Here is a 23,522-nt window from a genome sequence, read left to right as displayed (position 1 = left end):
CATATATCTTCCATTTTTGCAGTTCTTAAACTGCATTAATTTATTTACTGAGATGACACTGGAACACTTCAAAATACAAGTATATCGGAATATTGCAGGATCTCATCACTGGAGAGTTTTAAGAACAATTCAGGGAAACATTTGTCAGGAATAACATAGGTAGTGTTAATTCTGCTTTGAGGTAAAAGGCTAGACCAGGTGATTTCTCAAGATCATCTACAGCTATGTTTCCTGTGATTTTAGTGGAAGATTCAATGCACTTTTCAGATTCAATGCACTTTTCAGTGGTTTGGTCAAAAACACTCACTTTGTTTTGTTTTGGAAGCATGTTTCGTAATTTAAATTCATAGGGAAAAAATACTTGCAGTCCCTTGTCTTGCTTGAAACAGCTTCTCTATTTACACAGGCTATAGAAAAATAAACCTTAAGAGGTTTGTTTGTTTGTATTGCCAGATATTTTAGGAATGCTGACTCATTTTACCAGGCCGAGGGTGTGCACACATGAGCAAATTACCATCAAATCAAAAGGATGAGAACTTAAAGGACATCAAGTGCTCCTACCTCGTCTGTGTGCTTGGTCTTAACCCAAGCATACAGTTACTGCAAAGTAAATGACAGGCTGTAACCTCACAGCCTGGCTTACCATGCCCACACTGTTAGAAGAGATCACTTGCCTTGTTTGAAGTGCTTTAAGCCTGGAGAAACAGAAATAAAAATAAGCGTAATTGGTCAGTACTCTTTTGGAGAATCGGGGACACACAGTGCTTGCACACCACGAAGTCACAAAGTATCTACAGGTAAATGAAATCATAGGGAGTGTGCCCTAAGGCAAAATGGAAACTCCTTTGGGCTGTGAAATGGTTCATGTTTTGGCATCATTAGTTTGTGAATTGGTTCAAAGATGTACATACTGTAAGTATAGTACAGAGAGTACTTTCTGTGTGGTACACTTGGGAATTGTCTGGTTTGTGGGTTTTGTTTCATCTGTGCAATAGTAATCTAAAATGCTACACTTTGTTTGATTACACTCTTGGTAACTTCTTTGATCCGTTTGCTCCAAGGATGTCACTTGCCCTTAGATTCTTCCAACAATACATGTCCGAATAGTATGCATGGAAAGGCCCATCTGTTGCTCTGAGGAAGAATCTATAGTAAAGCCGCCTTTGGTAGTCATTGCTTAGAGATGTGCATTTTTTTCCCCAAATCTGGTAAAGTTAAGGGTAACCTTCCATGAATCTTATCTCCGTTTGTTGCTGTTACTTCTATATCATTACTAGAAATTCTTTATTTAGATTAGCTACAAACATGTATCTCCTATGCTGAGCCTTTAGTCCAGTGTTGTTAAAATGTTATGTGATTGCTTTTACTTGAAGGTGCAGCATGATACAGGGACACCGCAGAGCTCCTCCAGAATTGATATATAGCACTGCCAATAGCTGCAAACTTAAATTTTTCTCGACCCACGTGAGCAGGTATGACACAAAGGAAATGAACTGAAATACCAGATCCATGCGATCTCTTTGCATTATCCTGTGACTCTTTTTTGCATTACTAAAGTGAATGGATGATGCATTAAGCCACAAATGCAAAAGCTCATATGCGGAATACCTATGTAGTCTAAAAATGACATTGAAGATAGATAGCAGCCCTGATTCTGGCAGCAGCTGTTACTTATTCTCCATCCCTTCCTGAGTGGCAGCAGGAAAACAAAACAAATTTTGTTTTCCAGAGCTGTGTGGTAGGAATAGGGATACAAGCATTAGGGCTATGGCTGTTTTGCTACCCAGCCTGTGGTTTTTAGACAACTGCCTGCGCTGGAAGTTTGTTACAGTAGAGGGAATACGAGGGCTGGCTGTTTCTGAGAGACCGACCGTTCCTGCACCTCTCCCTCATTCTGGCATTGGCCTTTTGTCCTGACCCGCGGTGAGCTGTGTGAACAGGCTCAAACAGGTCAAAGACTCATCACTGTTTGCAGGTGATGAGTTCATGCCCTCAAGGTGAGACTACTTTTTCTGTCAGACAGGCAAGGTGAACCATTTCACTGTGGAGTCAAGCAGATGCCAGCTCAGTGCAAGGGGAACATCCCTTTTGGCATCAGTGAACTGGTAGATGGGCTTAGCTGTAGTGTGAAAATGCCCTAATCTTCCCCCTCCCTGTCAAAGCTGGTTCCTGTGTTTCGTATCACGCTATAATATTAATCTGGATGCGTGAACAGTCATGGGATGAAAAAGTGGTGGGGGCGTTACATACCTCTTCTGAGTCCGAGTCAAGGTACTTGGCCATTCCTCATAGCTGACAGAGCTGCTTTTGGAACCACTCCAACAACTGGGAGTCCCAAACTCCCTTGTTGCAATGTTTTCTAACTGTGAGACAATTATTTCTAATATCTAATTAAATTTCATTTCTTGTGAGCTCCGTCTTTTTTTTATTATACCTTTGGTAGGCCACAAGAGTTAATTACAGTCCTCTTTGCAGTGGCCTGTAACATACTTGAAAATTGTCAGCCTGGCTGTTCCTCCATCAGCACTATCTTTTTTAATTAATTAACTCAACCAGTGGGTTCTTTAGTTGTTTCTCCAGTCTCAAAATATTAATTTCATGCAAATTTTCGCTCATGTTCTTGACTTCTCCACAGTTCGCATAGATCTCTCTTAAAAACGGGTGCTCAATTCCAGACATCGTCCAGCTGAGGTTTTCCTGTCACCAGGGCAGAATAATTACCTCCCAGGCCTTCTCATATTCCTGTTAAGTTTCAAAATGCTGTTTGTCTCAGAACTACAGCACAGTATTAAGTCATTTAGGTTGAGTTGCTATAGCCATTGCTCCTTATTTTGTGTTTGTCCACTTAATTTTTCTTGTTTCCTACTTCACAATTGTTTTTATTGAATTTAATTGATTTCAGATAGTTTCTCCCGTTTAACAAGTTGCTCCTGAATTATTATTCTGTCTTCCAATTATGTTTGCGCTATCTTGATGTAGTTTGTCCCTTCTGTAAGTATATATTATGTGATGTCACTGAAGCGATTGAATAAAAATAGTGAATGCAATCAATTCCCCATTAACTAAGAGGGGTGGGGACAAACTAAATGCTGGAAAAACATTATCGGTGTCTCAATCCACACTAAGTCAATGCAAATTCAGCTTAGGCTCAGAGCAGCATGAATGTGCGCAGTGTCAGCGTGGGTCTGTAAACAGCGTGAACATGTTCACATGGCGCTGTGCCCAAGGTAACGAGCCTTCCAAGAAGTACTGGGGAATGCAGTGCAGAGGCACTACATCTGGTTGCATAAAGAATGTAACCACGTTTACTTGGTCTGGACTACTTAATCTTGCCTGTACAGAACGAGCGCTGTTGTTTCTACATTGTGGTGTGGATGAACGAGATCATCCTCATAGACATGGTAGAAAATATGTTAATATCTGCTGCTGAACAGATGCTACAAACATCACTGCACATATATCCTGACAATTTAACGTAGGCAGGTTGTTACCTATTGGTAACTTTTCATGGCTTTTTGGATATTTTAAGGGAGAAAAAGAGTAAAAACAATGACTTTGAATGGCAATCCTAACACAACATAAAAAAGGATAAATCTGGAAAGTCTCCTGTCTCCTTGAGGTCACTCCAGAACTGCCCAGTTGCACACAAATATGCCAGAAATTACCAAAAAAAAGACTTTGAGTTGTCATATGAACCTCAATGAAGTATTTGAGCATGCATTTAAGTGTCGCATTTAAGTCATAACACTTGACATGAGATTTTTCTTACAGACAGCAAACCTGGGAAATATGAACCGACATGTTGTTTGGGTTTTTTTTGAACCACGTGGTAACCTGAAAGGTGGGGAATTGCCTCTCTTTTCTAAAAGCAAAACTACCCTTGGCCAGTAATGAGTAACTTAAGTAAAATAAGTAAATGTCAGAGCATCTAGTTAAGGTCACAACTTGCATTCAGTGCATGGGAGATAGTTCCTGGGTTTTTTGAGTTGTCAGTTACTCAGCTATAGAGCAAATTGTGTCTGGTTAATTTCTTTAAATGGACTGACCAACCCATCTTTGCCTCTGGGTGAAGTTGTGTTAATAGGTAAACAGATCAGTAATGAGGATGAATTCCAATTACTCTGGACAGCAGTGACATACTGAAACTGAGAACTTTATAGGTTTGAGTGACTCATCTGTCTAAATAGTGTTTGTCTTCTGGTGCTGGTGATATGTAGAAGGAGGAATACTTACTGTATTCTGTTTCTTTCAACAGTTCATGATTTTGCTATACATGTGCCATTCGTGGTATGTACTTCTTTCCTCCGGTGCACCATCTTTTGTAGCTGGGCTCCAGGATTTTCAACTGGAAACAAACTCAAGGACACTTTCCTTTTGCACACATAAGCAAACTTTTTTCTATTGAGCAATCTGTTATTTCAATAGTAATGGAAAAAATGCAGTGATCCAGAATCCTTTTGCCAGAAATTGGAAGGTTAAAGATGAGTTTTCATTTAGAATGCAACCATTTTTTTTCCTAAGATACACTTTTTTTTTCTTTCCAGAAAGCCTATTCTGATGTAATTGCCTTTCTGTCTGTGTAGGGGTGGGTAAACTTGTGGTTTACGGTGCAATGCATAATGCAGTGTATCTAAAATAGTCCTATAATTTATTTTCTCTCTATTAACAGTTGTTCTTCATAGTCTTATACTGACTGGTTTCTGTTTTCAGTGCCTTCCATGTTTTAAATTAGTTTTCTTATGCACCTTGGTTCTTATGTTAGAGTTTTCCAGAAAGGGGGGGGGGGAGGGGAGCACACCAACATTAGGTCAGTATGTGTAAGGAAAAAAACCCACCTCATTCTTCTTGTGTGTTTGATAGGGTAAGCAGCGGCAATAAATACGGATAAGTTTACTTTCTGTTCTAATCCCAGTACTCTGCAGAATGGACTTAACTTATGGTTCCCACAAATGATGTGTGCGCAGGTCAGATATTTAAACTAAAGAATGTGTCCTCCAGTTGCACCGGAGCGCATATGTGTGTCTGTTGGGCCTTCTGGATGGAAGGGGCTGGCTTTTTATTTGCCTCCTGTCAGTGCCAAATTAAAATATTTGTTTCTAATTAAAACAGGAAAAAGAAATCAAAATTTGTTTGACTGTTATCTAAATACAGTGTACTCTGTCATCCTCCCAACGTCCCAAAACTGCAGGATTCAGTGTGGCCTGTGAATCTTGATGCAGACACATATATACATGATATTTAATAATAGGTATTTTTTGATAATGGAATAATATAATATAGGAAAATATTTATATTAATATATAGAATATAACATATATAGAAAAATTGAAAACATGTATCACAAATCTCTTTTTATAAGGTAAGAAATACTGCTCTAGAACTCTCTTCTGACTTGTGATTTAAAAGGCTTTGCTTAAGTCAGGTAGAGCAGAAGAGCAAGTGAAGTTCTCCAGGTTGTGCCTCTGGGTGGCTGAATAGCCTGAGGGGGCTGGGAGAGTGGGTGGGTGGTGGTAGTGGTATAGCTTGAGAAAGGTGGTTTGTTTCGGAAGGGATTTACAGTGATTCAAAATGAGCAATGACTAACCTGGCAACCTTGAATAACTGGAGAAAAGGAGCCAAGTCAGAAAAATAAACACAGGGGTTTATTTCACCTGGTTCAGCAGTAACCGAAAGAGGAAAGATTATTGCCCTGAGTGTTCATCTTAATTTCTTTGATCTGTCATGTAATCCCTTGCTAACTGTTTCTGTCAGAAAGACTCTGTTTAAAAAAGATTTACTGATTAACCGGTCTGAATCAATGAATCAGTTTGGAGAGCACTTACTCAAGCAGTTGCCCCAAGTTACCTGCTGGGGATCCCTAAGTACTGAGGCAAAGGGTGGTAATAAGCAGTTTAGTCTGTAACCTGCTTATGCCGATCAGCTGCAGGACAGAGCAGGATGCATTTGGGGAGGAAGAGCCCATGGTGACTTGGGAAGGCGGTTTCAGTGGGAAGTTGAGGTGATAAGCCTGCTAGATGAGAGAGGGTCGGGGCAACAAGGAGATGCAATGGCAAGAAGCCGGGAGCTGCAGCCTTAGTGTCCCTGATCTTGCTGCTCTGCACTACTCGGAGGGGGTGGTCTCAGCATCTTTGTGGCATTCTTTAATGTTACTGGGTTTGCTCTTGTTGTGGGAGCTCAAAAATGAGAACCATTTTTGTGGTTCATTCATTATTTTTATGTATCTAGATCTCGCCACGTCTTTTTCATTCATTTAACTGAATTGTTTTAGTCTAGTCTTCCAAAGCCACATACCCTTTTTCCCTTCCTAATACCGTTTCTGTTTAGTGAGGGTTTTTTCTGTAGCTTGGTGATTATATAAAACTGAGAAATGTTCAGTGTAGGGATGCAGTGTTTTCAAGCTTAGCCTCTTGCAAAAGTCTATCGTCTTGCTTGCAACTCAGCAGTTTATAACTGCTCAGTGTCTTGAGTGGTTCACATTATTTTAGCATTATGCATTTTCTTTATCAAGTTTCTTCTGTGTTTGGTGTCTCCTAAATTTTTACCCTTTTTGGAAATCCTTTTGGATTGACAGAATAGTTTTGCCATTGTGCAGGCTTTTTCTTGAACATAAGCTAGGTTAACCAGCACTGCAGTAGCTTACTCCTATTGTAGGTATTTGGCAAGCCCACTATTAACTGATTTTTTTTTTGGGGGGGGGGGGGTTGGGGGTGTGTCAAAAGTGTATCATAAAAAAAAAAACTTAACATCTGACAAAATGACTACTGACTTATTGAAGGAACTCTGTTCAGGGTTTAATGTCAGTGTCTGCTGAAGTGTCCTCTCACCAGCAGTAAGACTGCAAGTCCACCTATGACTGCCTAAGAGGCTCACCACAAAGTTGAAAGTTCTCTTGCATTGCTGTTGCTGACTGTCTGGTCTTAGACCTGGGGTCATGAGAGACCACCTTCATTCCACCTGAACAGCAAATTGTGTGCGAGTGTGTAACTTGCTGCGAAATCATTGCTCTGTGGATATAGCCTTTAACTTGCTTCTAGGCAGAGCGTATTCATTTCAGGGTTATTTATAGTAGCTTTGACTATACTCTGAATTTTATAGATGTTTCAAAGTTTATACTTGCAGAACTTCTTTGCTTAAATTCTTTTCTCAAACTCACTACATGTTCCTGAAGCGGTACTGCTGATGTGGCCTAAAAACCAACAGAATATTGCGTGGACATTTTTATTAACTCTTGAAATACATGTGAAAGGGGGTGGGGGAAATCCTCAAACACTTAATACACTTCTATTCTGTGTATGCTCCTCTAACAGGCACTGGAACCAAAGCCCGTAGCAAAGCCCTCCTGGTTGCTGCAGGCTTCCTCCCAGCAAAGCGTTACAGTGTAGTCGCTGACAAGTGTTTCAGTTCAGCCATGTACCAGGTCACACAAATGTTTTCCATCCTTCTGTGTTCTTTATGAAAGCTGTTTGGGGTCTGTGTTATTTCTGAGTATTTTTGAATAGTATTTTTGCAGTGTTTAAAAATCAGCCAAACAAAAACCCCAGTTTCTGTCTTGATACTTTTCTGCAATATAAAGAAGGCATAATACCTAAATGTGGTGGCTTATTACTGAAGGAATAAATTCGTGCTTTTGCCTTGTATCTTATAACTGGTGGAAAAAGTACAAGACGTGGTTGGCAGAACTCAGGTGAATTTCAAGATAACTTTTGAGAATTTTATTTCAAAATTTTCCTATTAAAATATGAACTTAATGTGGTCAAACTGTTTGTACCCTTTAAGAATAAACAGAGGAAAAGAAATTCACTCTTTACAAATTCTAAAGCAAAGCTATAAAAATCTTTGAATTTAAAGAATACAGCTTACATATTTGTAACTCAGATTGTGCTCAAACACCTTCCCCCCCCCCCCCCCCCCATTATTATTTATTTTATGCTAGATTGCATGCTGTGTGTTTGCTGGTGGTAGAGATGTTGAATTGTTAAGTTAGTTTTTAAGATCATGTGGTTGAAATTTTTTAATTTAACTTGGCTGTGGCAAAAGTTTATGTAGCTTTTTCTTAAACTGTTGTCAAAATAATTTAATACCTAAGTGTGTCATTGGTAAGTTTGTATAAAATGTTCTGTAAAAAATGCTGAAAAAACCTTTTCTAATACATTCAACTCAGTATTTCTGCTTCTACAGTTACATGTGGGTTTCATGCAGCCACTGAGAAAGGATGCTTCAGCTGAAGTGGTGTGGAATAAATTCACCAAAACTGCATGGTTCTTTTTTGATAACTGACATGATCGCTAGTGTCACAGAATGTCATACTTTTTCCTGTGTAGACTTGTAATTTCATATATCTGCATACTGTTGCTTTCTGAAATGAGTGGGGTTTTTTTTCTTTATTTCAAAAGGGATTATTTCTTGAGAATAATTGCTGTCACTAACCCCATTAGCAAAACTATGCTGCTTCTGGCACAGGAACAGTAGTGTATTGGCCTGGCTGGGGCCAGTGTTTGTAACATATATTCTGGTAATGTATGGTCTGGTCTGCACCTGAAACTTGAGAGCTGAGCTAGAATTTGCCTTTAGGTTTAGGTGCTAAGAAGTAGGGCAGTTCTCCCTTGAAATACATTTTCAGAAAGATGCTTTTAAGTGATGTTGCAATTCCTGTTGATGAACATAGGATGAAAACCCAAAATTGTTCTACAAATCTTCATTGCCATGCTATACTGTTTGTTTCCAAGGGTTATGTTGAACTCTCTTTAAATATTTCAGTGTACACTTCCTCAGCTTGCACTGACTTCTGATACTGCCTGATGGAGCTTCAGGGAAACATCAACACCAGATGGAGAACTGGGAGGGCTGGGGGTAGGGGGCAAAAAATTTCTCTAAGGTGTTGCCAACCTGTGTTTAATGTAATCTCAAGCTGGCTGTGCTTTAGTGCATGTGAATGATTTCCTGATCGTCTCACAAAGTTGCATTATATAGTGACCTATGTTCTTACTTCCAGAACCTTCATTCAAATAAAACACCGTTTCTGTGTGGTAATATTTGTTCAGACTGGTTTGTCTGCTGTTTTTCCTGCCCCAGCACGAAGCCTAGTTTGAGAGGCAAAGAGAACCTCTTCCAGGAGAGCATGATAGGCACCTGATTGGTTTTTCTGTATTTTGTATTCACGTGTGGTCCTCTCATTTCCCCGTTTCCCCACCTTTAATAGCTGTACAGTTGTATTTCACAGAAGTGGAATTTCCTTATCTTGTTTTGGTTTTTTCATCTCGCCTGCGTGGGTGGACTTGCAGAACCAGTGTTCTAGATCTTCCTGCATCACAACAAGCGTTGTTGCCCAGTATTGCAGATCTATTACTTTGAGCATTTGAAAAAACAAAACCCGTTACTGGAAGAAGATTGAAGAACTGAAGCTGACAAAGGTAAGCCAGCTGCTTAGGACCTAGTTTTGAGGCCAAATGTAAAAAGCATTTCCCAGATGCGTTAACCTGTGCTCAAGGCATTGCAGAAGTAGATTTCTTGCTGCTTTTCTTACGCCCTGCCTGTCCAGCATGTGACAGAATGAGAGTAGCGGTCGTACACCATGCATAATGATTAAAGGGTGTTCTCTTTTTTATGATTATACGATACATGACAATTTTGTCTTGACAACAATATTCATTTATTCCAATATTTACATTTACATCAGCAAGGTTCAGAAGTACAACAGTGCTTTTCTGCTAACTACACTTACCACAAGAGAACACTTCTGTGTATAGAATATATTAAGTATCTCACTGGTTGCTCTTGCTCATTTCAGAAACAGTTCATAAGAAACAGAAATAAAGATAACACTATGAAGCACAGCAGAAGTCTGCAAAGTACCACAGCTTTATTACTAGAGGTTGGATCCTGTTGGCAGTCCTCAGACAGTTAGCCCACCCCTCTCTACAAATACCGTCCACTGATGAGATGCTAGTGGAGACAACTGTTGATGCTAGCAAAAGTGGACTGCTGCATTTGAGGTTTTGGCACATTATTTTTCTGTTAATTTATGACCCACATGTTGCAATGCTTGACTATTCCAGTTAAATATTGCCAGGCTTTATTAATGGGGAGGGAATAGGTGTGGCAGACACGAGTCTTTTACATTCTTAATATTTTATTGACCAGAATGCTGTATAGGCTTTAACTTTTAGTTATTTTTCTTTCCAACAAAACTCATTTTTTTTCCCATAAAACTTAAGCTCAAGAGGATGTGTTGTTCTGAGTTCTATCAGCTCTTTAGTTACGTACATCCAATGTTGATGTTTTCCAAGATGCTGCAATTAGTTATGCAGTCTTAGCTGTAGTTCAGTGCATCATACCTGTTTCATTTCAAATGTCAGTTTAGAGGCAGTATAGCAGCTGCAGTCATTGCTACCTCAAGGATGAGACTGATGTATGCTCCTTTACATTTTTTCCCTTTTCAGCCAAGTAAGTTCTCATGTTTTGCTACATTCACCACTTTCTTACTTTTATTAGGGTTTGGGGTATTCACATTTCAGCCTTGTCTGTTTTGCAGGTTACTTTGTCTCGGTTCATTGAATGAAGTCATAGTGTATGAAGCACTCCGTTTAGACCTATGAAAGGCTGACACCAAAAGACCAAGCAAGCAGAGTAAACCAAGAGAGCCTTCTGAGTTTGACACCTGTAACTAGTCTTCTGGTGGCAACTTTGAGGAAGATCTGATTCTTGTGGTCACAGGGAAAGAAGGTCCAGCCACAGGCATGTAATAAATGATGCTTAATAAATGATTCCAAAAAGCTGCCTTTATGTGTTTGCTTTTACTTGTGATTGCTCAATTAGATATCGAAAAGAAAAGTGATAGGGTGAGTCTCTAGATGTACTACCGATTTTCCACTGCTCTTCTGCGCTGTGCAGGCTGACTTTGAATTCTGGCGCTGACCAGAGGGACCAAGTTTTCCTGAGAGAAATAGGGAGAGACTCTTCTGCTTCTCAAAATACCCTGGTGCATCTGAGGCATGTCCAGGGAGCCTTACAGGCTTCTGTTTGCACAGTCTGCGATTTTAAATACAACCAGTAAGTTTTAAATGGAAAATACAGGGGAGAGGTAGGCGAGAGGTACTGACCAAACATTTCTCCACTTGCACAGCATGAACACCTTTCTGTTGTGACGTTGTTTGCAGAGACGTTTAGACTGGGGATTGAAATAGGATTGCGTACAAAGTTGAAGCATCACACCGTATTTCAAGCTGATACAACAAATTAACTATTTAACACTTAGCTACCATTTAACACTTAGCTAATGTGTGTACACTTGTTGCCTCCCAACATGAAAATAAAGCAAATAATTGCAATAAGCTTTCTGTCCAGTAGAAGTTACTATAATATAATGAGAAACTTTGTCCTGCACTTTGAGTAAACAGAAGCAACAGGAAGCTGTTGGAAGGACGACTGTGTTGCATTAGATAGAGGAAAGAAAAGTTAAGAGGACTCTGTGTCCATCCCCTATAGCTCAGTATGCAGTTCAAGCTGATGTAGTGCCGTTTCTCTCTGGTAACATAGCAACTGGACCGCACCTCCTCCTGCTGAAAGATGCTAAAGAGCCCTTTGAGCACTATCTGGTGTACTGCAAGGGAACTGCACCATTTTTAATTACCACAGCATTGCCAGCTGATACTTCCCCCCCCCCCCCATGGAGTGGCAAGGAAATTCTTCGTTCTCTGTCAGATAATCGTGTTTTTTCATTCACCGTTTGTGTAGTAATCCCATTTATATTGCATAAGAGGACTATGTTGATTTTAAATTAATGTTAGAATTGTATCTATCAGTGCATTTTATCTTGTTTCAAAGTAAGTTTTTGATTAAAAATAAGCATTCTTGTGCACCTGATGCTCTTCTCGTTTAGCACTCCTGTATGGTGGTATTATGTTAACATTTTGGAAGAATACTCAAGGATTTGAGCATGTTTTTCTTCTCGCTTAGACTTTGCAAATGACTGAAAAGCTTTCCCCACTCCTAACCTCTCTTCTGTTGTGCAACAAAAGAGCTTTCCTTTAAGCATCTTGGTTTCCAAGCACAAGAAATCGTCTCTGGGCATTACTGAACGTTTGACTTAAGGTGTGATGAATCCTCTTATGCCAAGTTGAATTTTTTGATGTATGCTGTAGATTAATGTTTAACTTAGCTAAAACGAGTGTGGAACTAGTATTGTTCAGAGTTTCTCTTTAAGGTTGTCTTGTTTGGATCTCGGGTTTTGTATGAAAAAAGGATATGCTAAGTCTGCATTGGATGTCACAGCCTGACTTTGTTTTGTCAAGGCTGTTTCCTTTGCTGCCTGTCTTAGAGATGATTGTTGCATTATAACAATACAAAAACCTTATTCTGGCTTCGTGACCTGCATGAGGGAAAGCCTTTTAAACTATCTGAAAACTTATTTATTGATTTACTTAAATGTATTGGTTCGTACTATAGTGACTTAACCAGATGTTGTCATTGCACTTTGGTATCAGCTTGGGGAGGGGGCATGTTTTGGTGATGTATGGCAAAACAGCCATTGCCAAATAATGCTATTGGTGTTGCTGTACTTTGAGGTTTCCTTTCTTCTGAGTATTAAAACAAATCCTAGTCTAGGTCAGAAAGCTTGTGGTAGCTAGTGCCTTGAGTACATCAAAACCAATAGCCTACCTAAAACAATATAAAACTGTGTACTTGGAGCTGTGCATATACAGTAAATCTGTGGCAATATTGTGAAAACTATATAAAAATGCAAATATGCCATTTTGTTAACTTGATAATGCTTATGCATCCCCTCCCCCTTCTGTCTTTATAGGTCTACGAGGGCTAATCAATCTTGGGAACACATGTTTTATGAACTGTATTGTCCAGGCACTTACCCACACTCCACTGCTGCGAGATTTCTTCCTCTCCGACAGGCATAAATGTGAAATGCAAAGCCCCAGCTCATGTCTGGTCTGTGAAATGTCTACGCTTTTTCAGGAGGTGAGTGCTGTTTGCCACAATAGCATCGCCTTTCCACAGATGCTGGCTGTTTCTTACCCCAAAAGGGATTGTGTTCTATTTGCAAATATAAAGGGAATGCAAATTTTGTTTCCCCTCAAGGTGAGGCAAAACAGAGCAGTAAAGGTTGAGTGAGACCCTACTGTCAAACATACCCGACTGCTGAAAAGGAAACTATTGGCCTTTTAAGTCCTATTCTTAAGTCACCCTTGTTTAGGCAAAGCCGGTATTGGAAATAATTACTGTGCTGCCTGCTCTTCTGAGACTGACCTACAAGTCTTTAGTCTTAAAGCGGAATGTGCGCTTTAATTAAAGGTGCAAGTTGTAACTGGAAAATATGTCACAGGCTCTTTGGGTGATAATGGGAGTAAGAATAAAGCAATAGTATATAGCCTTGTGGTTTAAGGCAGTGGATTATGTAGGTCTGTATAAATATTTTAAAGATCTCGATTCGGTGCTTTCTAACAGGGAGAAACATCTTTGTTGTGATCTCTTATGTGGAAACCCATTAATGGCCAGGAGGATGTAGAAAAGTGAATGTGTTGGTACCTTCCACGTATGAGCTACCCTTCTTTCCCTTTCTCACTCAGGTGACTGGCTTTGCAATGTGCCTTTCTCTGTAGGTCCAGTCTTTGCTGTATGAGATAGGCACAGTTTTTTCCTTAGTTAACCAAGCTCTTTGACTACTATGTTAGTTCCACATCAGTAATGTAAGGACTATGGCTAGACATGGACTTCTAGTTTTAAGATGAGTCTTTAAAAACAAACAAACAGATCCAGTCCTGTGCTTTTTCCTCAGTCATAGATCTGCTTTCTTGGTAAGTGTGGGGGGGAACCCAACCCCCCTAAAAAAAGCTATAGCACATGCTGTCACAGAACATTTAAGATAGCTGGAGATGTCTGTACGCAGAGCATGTCTCTTGTGTATATGCTGTTATGGAAGTTCGTTCAAACTGAGACCAGCCTCAAATAGATTTACCTTTATCTTGTGATTTTCAATTTGATTTTACTTCTGTGCCTTTTTCACCAGAGATGATTCTTTTTGGTCATTGCAGGTGAGTTAAACATATGTGGAAGGTAAAGTCCCCCTTAGCTATTCCAGTACAAAGTTGTTTTCTGCTCATACTCAGCACTCGTGAATTTGCAACTTTTCATGCTGCTTATCAGTCATTAGTTGTATGTTATACTTCTCATTTTTTGATTTATTTTTCAATTATTCCTGAGTCTGTCAGGAAAGGAGGTAAAAACAAAAGGCAGGCATACCAGTAGGTAGCAGCTGCAGGGTTATTGAAACCAGATGTGCAGTTAAATGGGGAAATATCACTCTGCCTAGATAAAAAAAATCAGTCGTGGTATAGAAATACCAGTTTCTGTACACTGTTAATATAGAAACCTATTTGCTTATTTTAAAAAAAGGTACTATTATAGTCTTGATATCCTTTCATCAAATTGTGGTATGAAGTCTCATTCCTATGAATATCACCACATTCTGTTTACACACATACATTTTCTTAAAAAATCCCTTGGGAAAGGGGAAATGAGTATTACATTACAGATTGAGGGGCTGGAGGAAGGATCAAGACCGTCTAGGTAATGATTTTAATTTCCATTTTTGTATGTGGAGCCCTGTTGATGGTCTAGGATGCCTTTTGCTAGACTATGTACAAGCACGAAACAAAGAACAGGCTGTTAACCAAAATGGGGTTTAAATGCAGCATTCATATTAGTTTCAATTGTAATCGAGTTTAATTTCACACACAACTTTGGGAATCTCAGCCTTCATTTTCCCCAATCAAAATTCATACCTACACTTTTATTAGTTCTGATAATTAATGTTCTGCGACATGAGGGTATGTGAATGAGGGAAGAGCCATATCTGTGATATCAGACTGATGTAGTCAGTACAGACAGTACAGTAGTCAGTGGCCTTATTTCACGTTGCAATACTGTAGCTGTGTGCTGTGGGAGGGCAACAAAAAGTGACTCAACCACCTTGAAGTAAAACTAGAGCTTAGTCCTCCACAAGCAAAACCGTAGTGTCTGTAACCAACTCGGCATATTTTAACTTGCAAGCAGTAAATACCATGTTATGTTTATAGCTCTGTCAGCACTCATTGTAAAATTCAGTTTCCCAGTGAGCTTTAATTTCTCTACATTCAGGATTAGAACCAAAATCTTGCATGTTTGGAGCAGACTGCTTATCTTTCGTGTCCCAACTGTATGCAGTGGTTATGATGAAGATTCCTATGCTGCCTTTGCAGAGATGAGGTCTGAATGAAGGAAAGCTAACCAGTGGAGATTTCAGTGCTATGGTTAAGAATTCCTTTATAATTGAATTACCAGGGAAACTTTGGTTCAGGTTCTGTCTTGTTTTTATGTAGCTTTCCCACCGGGATTAACTAATGTAGTTATCCCAAGGCATTTTACCCAGTGACAAATGATCAGGGCAAGGGTTAACTTCATCTCCCCTCCACCCTTCTTTTCTGAAGGTGTGATCTTAGGCAAATGGAATGCCAGGGGATCTGGTGAATTCGTGCCAGTAAGAGCTCTACAGGAGAAAAAGAGACTGTTTTGAACATTAAATGAAACTTACTATACATAAATAAGCAAGTTTTGCTATTTTGCTTCCTGAACAGAAGATGCTGGTCCCTTTTTTTTGTTTAAGATCATTTAGTTATATAGGGTGTGTGATTTCTCTGTGATAAATAGGAAGCTACAAAGTTCTTCTACCTTGAAGTAGGTTGATGGTGAGTAATGAGTGTCAGATGGTTCTTAGAATTGAGGTTTTTTTCCTGGTAGCTTTTCTTGCAAATATGCCAAGCATTGAATCTCTGTTTGTTTTAAAAATATCTGACTGCATCAATTAACATTCTCATTTGTGCTACTTGAAACCTATTTATCAATAGAATCATGACATGAATTACACTGCATAAGAAAAGGAATGAAAAGGATTTGGGAATAACAGATAGCGGTAAAACTGGATGGAGGGAAGACAGAACACACAGAATCCGTTCATTGAGCCTTTTGGCTGAAAGGATTTGTGCACTACTTTTTACCTACCGGTATTGATGTGTTAGTCTTGCTTCACCAATGAAACTTAGTTTCAAGATGGTCTGCACCTTAAGGTTTATCTAAATCCTTTACAGAATGACCATTCAGGATGGTAGGATTAGCAGATCTGTACTCTGTGACAGGAATAGCAAGAATACCTGGGAATACAGCAGAACGCAGTGCATCCACTCAGAGATGTAAAGAACAAAGCCTTCTTTATTCCCATCATTACTCATCCTCATGAGCCTATCAAAGTGCACAGCACAACACGTGGAGAGTTGAGGAGTGAGGACAAAAAGGAAAAAGAATGAGATGATTTATGGCTTTGATACCTTAAGATGGTACAACGTTGAAATGGCTTATGTATAAAATAAGTTACAACAAAGGTACAAGGGAGAAAAAGTACTTAAGGCTCTTTACATAGGCAGAGGCCTTGCATGTTGTAATGGAAAATACAGAGTTGGTGCCAATTTAGTAAAATATTTTCTCTGAAATAAGTGTAGAACATAAAGAGTGTGTGCAAGCAAAATGGATTTTCTGACTCTTTGAACCATTGCTCTTTGGGAAACCTCCAGTAGGTGGTTTTTTATTCTGAAAGACACATGTGTTACCCACTCTCTTTATCCACTGTAAATTTTCAGTACCCGTAAAGTCTTAATTGAGAACCAATTTCTAAGAGGAGGTTTTAGCTTCTCAAATTGGACTGGAGCCTGGGACAGGATTTATGCCTATAAATTCTTGATTACAAAGCTCGGAGACTGTTTAGTTGATACATATGCAGGATAGATCAAACGTATCTGTTCATGTAATTGGAAAACTTCCATGCATGTGTGTTTGTCAGGAGGAGGAGAAAGAAGTGCAGATGTGCGTGGTTGGTGTTTTGGTTTTTTAAACCTGACTGGTATCTGTATATTTTTGGTAACAATAATGCAAAATACAAAGCCTAGAATCCTCTAAATCCCCTATAGATTCTTCTTTTTAGAATCCAAGAGCAAAATGTATAAGTGCAAAAAAAGAAAGCTAATGTTACTGGGAAGAACAGAGGCTTTGAATCCTGGTTTGGTTTCTTTTTCTTTTCCCCTTCCCCCTCCCCCTCTTCCCTGGAACAGTAATTAAACACTGTATTACCAAGCATTTCAAATTGCTTGAACTAGTTCTCTCCAATATAAACAACTGATATTGCTGAATTGAAAACAAATTTAAACAGAAATTCTCTTAAATTATGTTTGGAAGAATTGTGCCATTGAAGTGTTTTAAAGATGACTTGCAAACACATCATTATTTATATTTGCACACTTTAATGAAAAGGTTTGTGTAATAGTGATTGAATAAGACTTTACATGGACTTTTTTCCCTTTTGTGGATTGGAACAGCTCTGATAGGCTGGTCTTCCCAGCAACAAGGAAATGACGGAGATGGGATGGATGTTTTATACATTCCAGTTAAAATATTGGCTATTGAGTATGCTCAATTTCTTTTGTTTCATTTCTGATTTATTAGGATAGCGAAGCTTTCCCCCACCCCCATGTATATTCAACAGCGTTCTTACTTAGGTGTGTTTCTAGTTTCTGTGTGAGAATAGCTAATCATTTGATAAAGCTTCTTGTTAGATTCTTCTAATCCTAATGAAACACTAGAGAATGTAAAATCTGCCGGCAGGTCTAGTGTCTGCAGTGGAGTAATTATGGAGAGTGCTGTTGGTTAAAATGACTGGAGAGCTCTGGGACTAATTGTAAGGAGTGACAGAACAGAGAAGTTTTATTGCTGCAGTTCCCTGAATTACGTTGAGCAGCAGCTGCGTCAGCAGATTTCAATTACCATACTACTGCTCCAGTCCCTCGGTGTCATTCTTGTTGGCATCAGAGTTAACTATTGATCTTTTTATTTATAGAAGCATTTTGTGTTGTTTGGCTGCAGAGGTATATCTTCTTGTTTGGAAAAAGTGGAGCTTGCAATAAAGAAATTTCTTTGCAAGGAAATACACTAAAAGCCTTTAGAAAACCCTACAGATGTAAGGACTAGATGAGAAGATTGTACTACCTTTTGCCTACCTGTCCCTTGAAATGCAGTATGTTTTATCTAGGCAGGTTAGTGGCACAATGCCTGTGCTTGCACTGATATAAAATGCTCAGAGACTGGGCAGGGAGAAACGTAGGGCTGAGGAAGGAAGCCCACTTTTCCAATGAGAGTGAGAAATTATATACTGCTGGGGGTTTAAATCTTCTTCTCTGTATTTGCTGCTTACTGTCTTCTGTTTGGGAAGAGTAACTGAAAATAAACCGCCATCGATTTTATAGGATCTTGGCAAAACATAGTCATGGTGTTGCAGGCACCCTTTACTGGCAAATACCTTTTCCAAAGGTTAGGGAAGGCAAAATGACTTAAATTTTCACTTATTAAAAATAAAACGCTACTCCATTAAAACCTGAAGCCCAAGTGAATAAACTCTTCTGGGCCTTTTCTGGCTCCCTGCAGGGACGCCACAAGCACCTCTGCTTTGTTTTTGGAACTGGTATCATGGTGCAGGGGTTTGTGAACAGATACAGAAGTCAGCTTGCTCAAGAAGGGACTGTTAGCTTCAGTTTCAGACTCTGGATGCCAGAATTGGCAACAGAATTGAGGACCCAGGAAGATGAAAGTAGAAGAGTTCCAGCAGTAGCACTTGGATGGAAATGGAGAGGGTAAAGGAAGGAGCTGAACCTCGACCCGGGGAAACACAGACCCTTAGCATGGGGGGTTTTCTTGGCTTTTTTTGTTCTTGTGGGTTTGGGTTTTTTTTTTTTTAGTGGGACCTGGCTGGTTTTTATTTAAAAAAAAAAAAGGCATGAATTTCTGTAGGCAGTTATCTGTCGTCCTCTTCCGTGCTGACTTACCTCCCCAGCTGTATGTCACCACTCAGCAGTGGTGTTTCACATCAGTTTTGCTGACTGAATAATTTGTCTGTGCGCTCTCTAATATGCTTCTGGTAAAATCACCTGGGGCAATTTCAGTCACTACGGTAGCCAGCTCATCAGATTCTGACTGAAGCAGATTAAGAAGCAGATGCAGGAGCTGGTCCAGGACCAGAACTCCAGCAGTGACACCCTGACTTTGGGAGTAGGTGAATGAAGTGGTATCTTCAGCTCTGCAAACAGCTGTGCTGAATAAAGTTGTTTCTAAAACCTTGCGCTGCTATAGCTATGCAGTGAAAGGCCAATACCGGCATGAGGCTGCTATCCTGCTTGTAAACTTTTCCATAAGATAGGATCGTGCACAGCTGTTGGATGCAGAAAGTTACCATGGCTTGGTTCAGGGGTGGATGGCAGTTGGCATCTGATATTCACATCTTCAGTGTTTGTCCTGATTTTTGGGGGTGTGTAATTTGTGAATGCAATTGCTGATCTCTTGCAAATGCAGGAATTCTCCCCCCCCCCCCGCTATTTTAATAAAAACCAGTGGTATCAGTAAGGAATTTTTGAGTGTTGTTTGTGCCCCCCCTCTTTTTTTTGTTTTAGGCTAATCCATCACAAAATGAATGAATTTCAAGGGAGAAAATTGAGGTGCTCAGTTCTGACATCACTTCTTCAGTAGTCTGTGATAAAAAGCTGTTTGTGTATTTATTAAGGCCATCAGAATTAAATGGTTTAAACTTTTTTGACTAATTGCACTCGTTTTAAGTTTTTAATAATTAAATGCACTGAGGCTGTGTAACTTGTTAACAGTCATGTCCTTTTCTTTGCTTTGAGCAGTTTTACTCTGGGCACCGATCTCCTCACATTCCATATAGGTTATTGCACCTGGTATGGACTCATGCACGGCATTTAGCAGGGTACGAGCAACAAGATGCACACGAGTTCCTCATTGCTGCATTAGATGTGCTACACAGACACTGCAAAGGTAAGGCTTGTACTGAGTCTTCAATCAACAAGGAATATTGGATCAAAAGGAGGTAGAACAATCTCTTCTTAAATCAAGTGTAGTCTCTTCCAGTACAGCAGTCTTAGCAAACGCCTTTTAAAATGTTTGGTAGACTTAAAGGAAAAAATTTATAAATAAGTAAATAAACCGTTCCCACTGTCAAAAATTACCTAGACTTAGAAGCAGACAAGCCTGTGCATTGATTTGAATCACCATCATGTTGTTCTCTTATTGGTTGTGAGTCACTGTCTTTTCTTTAAATTGCCATTAAAATTGCCATTTTAATTCTATTTATACTTGAGGTAGTTAGAACTCTTACTCAGTGTGTCATGGGACTGATGAAAATAACATAGGGGAGGCTATGGCTGTTCTGCTTAAATACTATTCTACTGTATTCATTATGCCCAATTGCTTACAGAAATGTGAATAAGAAAAGATTTGGTTTTGGTATCTTTTATTAGTCTGTATATAAAAATACATAATTGTACAATACACTGAAGATATTCAGTGACATGCTTTTAGAGATGAAGTATGTAAGTCTTGAACTGATTTGGTAATATCCTATGAAATTATGTATTTCATATTAGCTAATTGAACTAAATCTGAACTGAAAAATTCCCAATCTGCCACTGTTTGATCTAGCTTGATTCACTTAAGCACAGAAATTTTTACTGTTCTTGTAAGGGAAAACTAGGGTTGATACTAGCAAAACAAACAAAGAAACAAAAAAATCCTTAGTCACTAAAAATGAGCTTTAAAGCACTCAACTTTCCTCTAGTGCTCTTAGAAAAGGCACTTAGAGGTTAGTTTTTTGGCTTATCAAAGGGAAGGCTGCTACTGCTTCTTTGAAACATTTTGAAGTCTTGCTTTTATCTTTGAGATAGTCTTACATGGTAGCAGATGTGCTTGTTCAGATTCATAATAGGTGTCCTCCAAAAGAGTCTTCTCCAAAAAGAGTACTTCTAAGGACACGAGAACGTAGAACAGTTCTTTTGTAATTATTAATATCTGTCATTTGACAATCACTAACTGAAATTCAATAAGCCTAATGAAACTAGTGTTGAAGTACTGTAAGGAATAGAGTCTATCCAAATACCGACTCTTACTTCTTAACACTGAATAAACTCAGCTGCACAGAGAAATACTTCATGGTTCCTGTAAAGTTTCTGAACCACTGATCTAACAAATCTTGAAGTTTTTTTCATCGTTTTTGATATAAAATGATGTCCATATTTCTTCTATACGTCCCGAGTAGTTCATGAGGGAGGAATGTTTTCTTCTCAGAATCGTACAGAAAAAACTTGCAAGAATAAAGGTCCCTGCACTCTTTTCAAACTGATAAAGAATCTGAAAAGAGGTTGTTTTTTTTTTTTTAAAGTGTGGTTTGGCTTTAAATGAAGAATCTATCTGATGTATCTTCTGCAATTGCCAACAAAATCAAGCTTTCTCAACAGTTCCTTTATTCTTGGTTCTATTTGGCCTCTCTGGCTTGAATGAAAATGAAACTCTAATCTGTCCTAAAACTTTGAAAAAAATAATTGTTAAACATTCTTTGGAAAGAGCATGTGCATGCATGTGGATTCTTTTAGTACTGGTTGGATATCGCAGATGTGTTGAAAACATTGACTTCTGAATTGGTATCAAGTTTCATAATGGTTTCAGCCAGCTTGAATTGCATTAGGAGTTTTTGCACCTTTAATACTGAGGTTTCTTGGGTTGTGGCAAAGGTGTACCATTAACGTTCAATACAAGGACTGAAATTCAGTTATTTAATGGGTATCCTTAAGTTTGAGCTGCTTGCATGGACATAGCTAAGCTGTTACAGTGCTACTATTGAGAAGGCGTAAACGCTAGATCCTTGACATCCATGCACCCAGGTTTTTAAATCTCTGTTTCTGAAGAAATGAACTTTTATTAAACTACGGTAAATAATCTATACCACATCAAGGTAATTTAAAATAAGTGGTTGAGCAGTTGTGTGGGAACCAAACCAGTTCATCTAAACCAGAATTTCAAGTACGGTCATGAAAAACCACTTTTGGAATGAACTAGTTTGCTATGTAATGAGAAAGTTTTCCCACTTACATACTTACGTATGCATGTGCACACACACACACACACGTGAAGTATACATATGTAAAAATATTATTACTAATAGTAAGAATATGTCCTAAAGCTACAATAAGCAAATAATGCCTCCCCTGCCAATATTAAATATTTATTTTAATGAATCAAAAAAGCTTTTAAAGCTTTCAGTCAATAGTAATCAAGTTCTACAATTAACACACAGTAAAGTAATATAAAGTATGGGGAAAATTTTGTCCAAAAGCCCTAGCTTTTGGATGCTATTCATGATCAAGGCTTCAGGCACCAAAGTAAATGAAAGTATTCCTTATGCTAAGAACTGTATAAATATCCAGTGATATTTCTTTGGCTAACATGGGTCATTTATCCCTTTTCCATTCCATTTACTCTGCTTTCTAGGAAGTCAAGAAGGCTGTGAATGCTCGTTATTGATATCTGTCATTGCCTAAATTAGGAAAAATAGATGATTTTGCTGTGCATTTAAAGATAAGTTTTGTAATACTGCATCCTACGAAGCATAAAATTAACTGCCCTGAGATTCATATATGGGCTGGCCCAGGTAGTTGTTTGTTTGGTGGGGGTTTTTTTTGGTTTTGTTTTAATGCTGGTTGAATATATACTTTGTTTTAGTGGCATCTGTGAAGTTTTGGAAGCCCAGGATACCTGTATGATCACCCATGTAAATCATGTCTCAGGGGTGATAGCTCTCCTTGTCCTAGCACTGTTGTGTTGAGCTGTGGCATCTGTGCAGGGCATATTCTGAACACTTAACAGGGCTCCTCTATGCTGCTAGAGTAATATAAAATGTTTCTGAATAAAAAGAATCTAGTCTGTCATGCCTGTGCATCACTATTTTTCATTCCAACAGCTGGAGAAAGATGGAGTAACTGGAATACTCCAGTATTTGGGGGGGGGGGGGGGGGAAGCTAAGCTATTAATGACTCCTCTTTCTCCACCATTCACCCAAAGTGTGCACAAGGTCTGTCCTTAAATGCATACTCCAACTAAAAAAGCAGGAGCTTTCTTGAATCTGAATTCTTTTTCCAATGTTACTACTATAAATGTCATTTAAAGTTGTACCTGCATTTTGTGCTATTCCAGTCTCTCTTGCTAGTTTGATAGTGCTCAGAGTTCTGCAGTGTCATTGTACGTTGGCATTTGCGGTCCTTCTCACCACAAAAGCTTCCAAATGAGATTCAGAGCTTACTCTACATCAGATACTAGCTTCTTCACCGGAGTAATGCTATAAACACCCTTGCTGTGTAGGTAATGGCCGCCGCCTTTGTACTAAAGTCTAACCATTCACCTAGACTTTGGCATGTATTGAGTTTGATCTTTAAAATGCATGACAACTTTGATTTTCAGTCTCTGAATATGTTTGGATTATAGAAGATGCTGAAAATGATCAGACATTGATCTGTTGCTTCTTGTGTGTTGTCTTACTCTTCTGTGAAGAACAAGTACAAAGTATGCCCCACTCTTCATGTGGGATCCTTCAG

General features: G+C 39.0%; 1 protein-coding gene across 8 annotated transcripts in view; it reads left to right on the top strand.

Annotated features, from left to right (window-relative positions):
- USP22 (ubiquitin specific peptidase 22) overlaps positions 1-23,522 on the top strand; it is a 111,768-nt gene that overhangs the window by 70,856 nt on the left and 17,390 nt on the right. For all 8 annotated transcript variants that reach the window (XM_072878581.1, XM_072878585.1, XM_072878579.1 and 5 more), the window contains 2 exons: positions 12,803-12,972; positions 19,770-19,917. In XM_072878581.1, the coding sequence (XP_072734682.1) occupies positions 12,803-12,972; positions 19,770-19,917 (318 nt within the window). The remainder of the gene's footprint in view (positions 1-12,802; positions 12,973-19,769; positions 19,918-23,522) is intronic.

The sequence above is a fragment of the Ciconia boyciana genome, chromosome 13, assembly GCF_034638445.1.
Source record: "Ciconia boyciana chromosome 13, ASM3463844v1, whole genome shotgun sequence".
Lineage (NCBI taxonomy): Eukaryota > Metazoa > Chordata > Aves > Ciconiiformes > Ciconiidae > Ciconia > Ciconia boyciana.
Note: the sequence above shows the minus strand (reverse complement) of the source record. Positions and strands in the feature narration are given on the sequence as shown.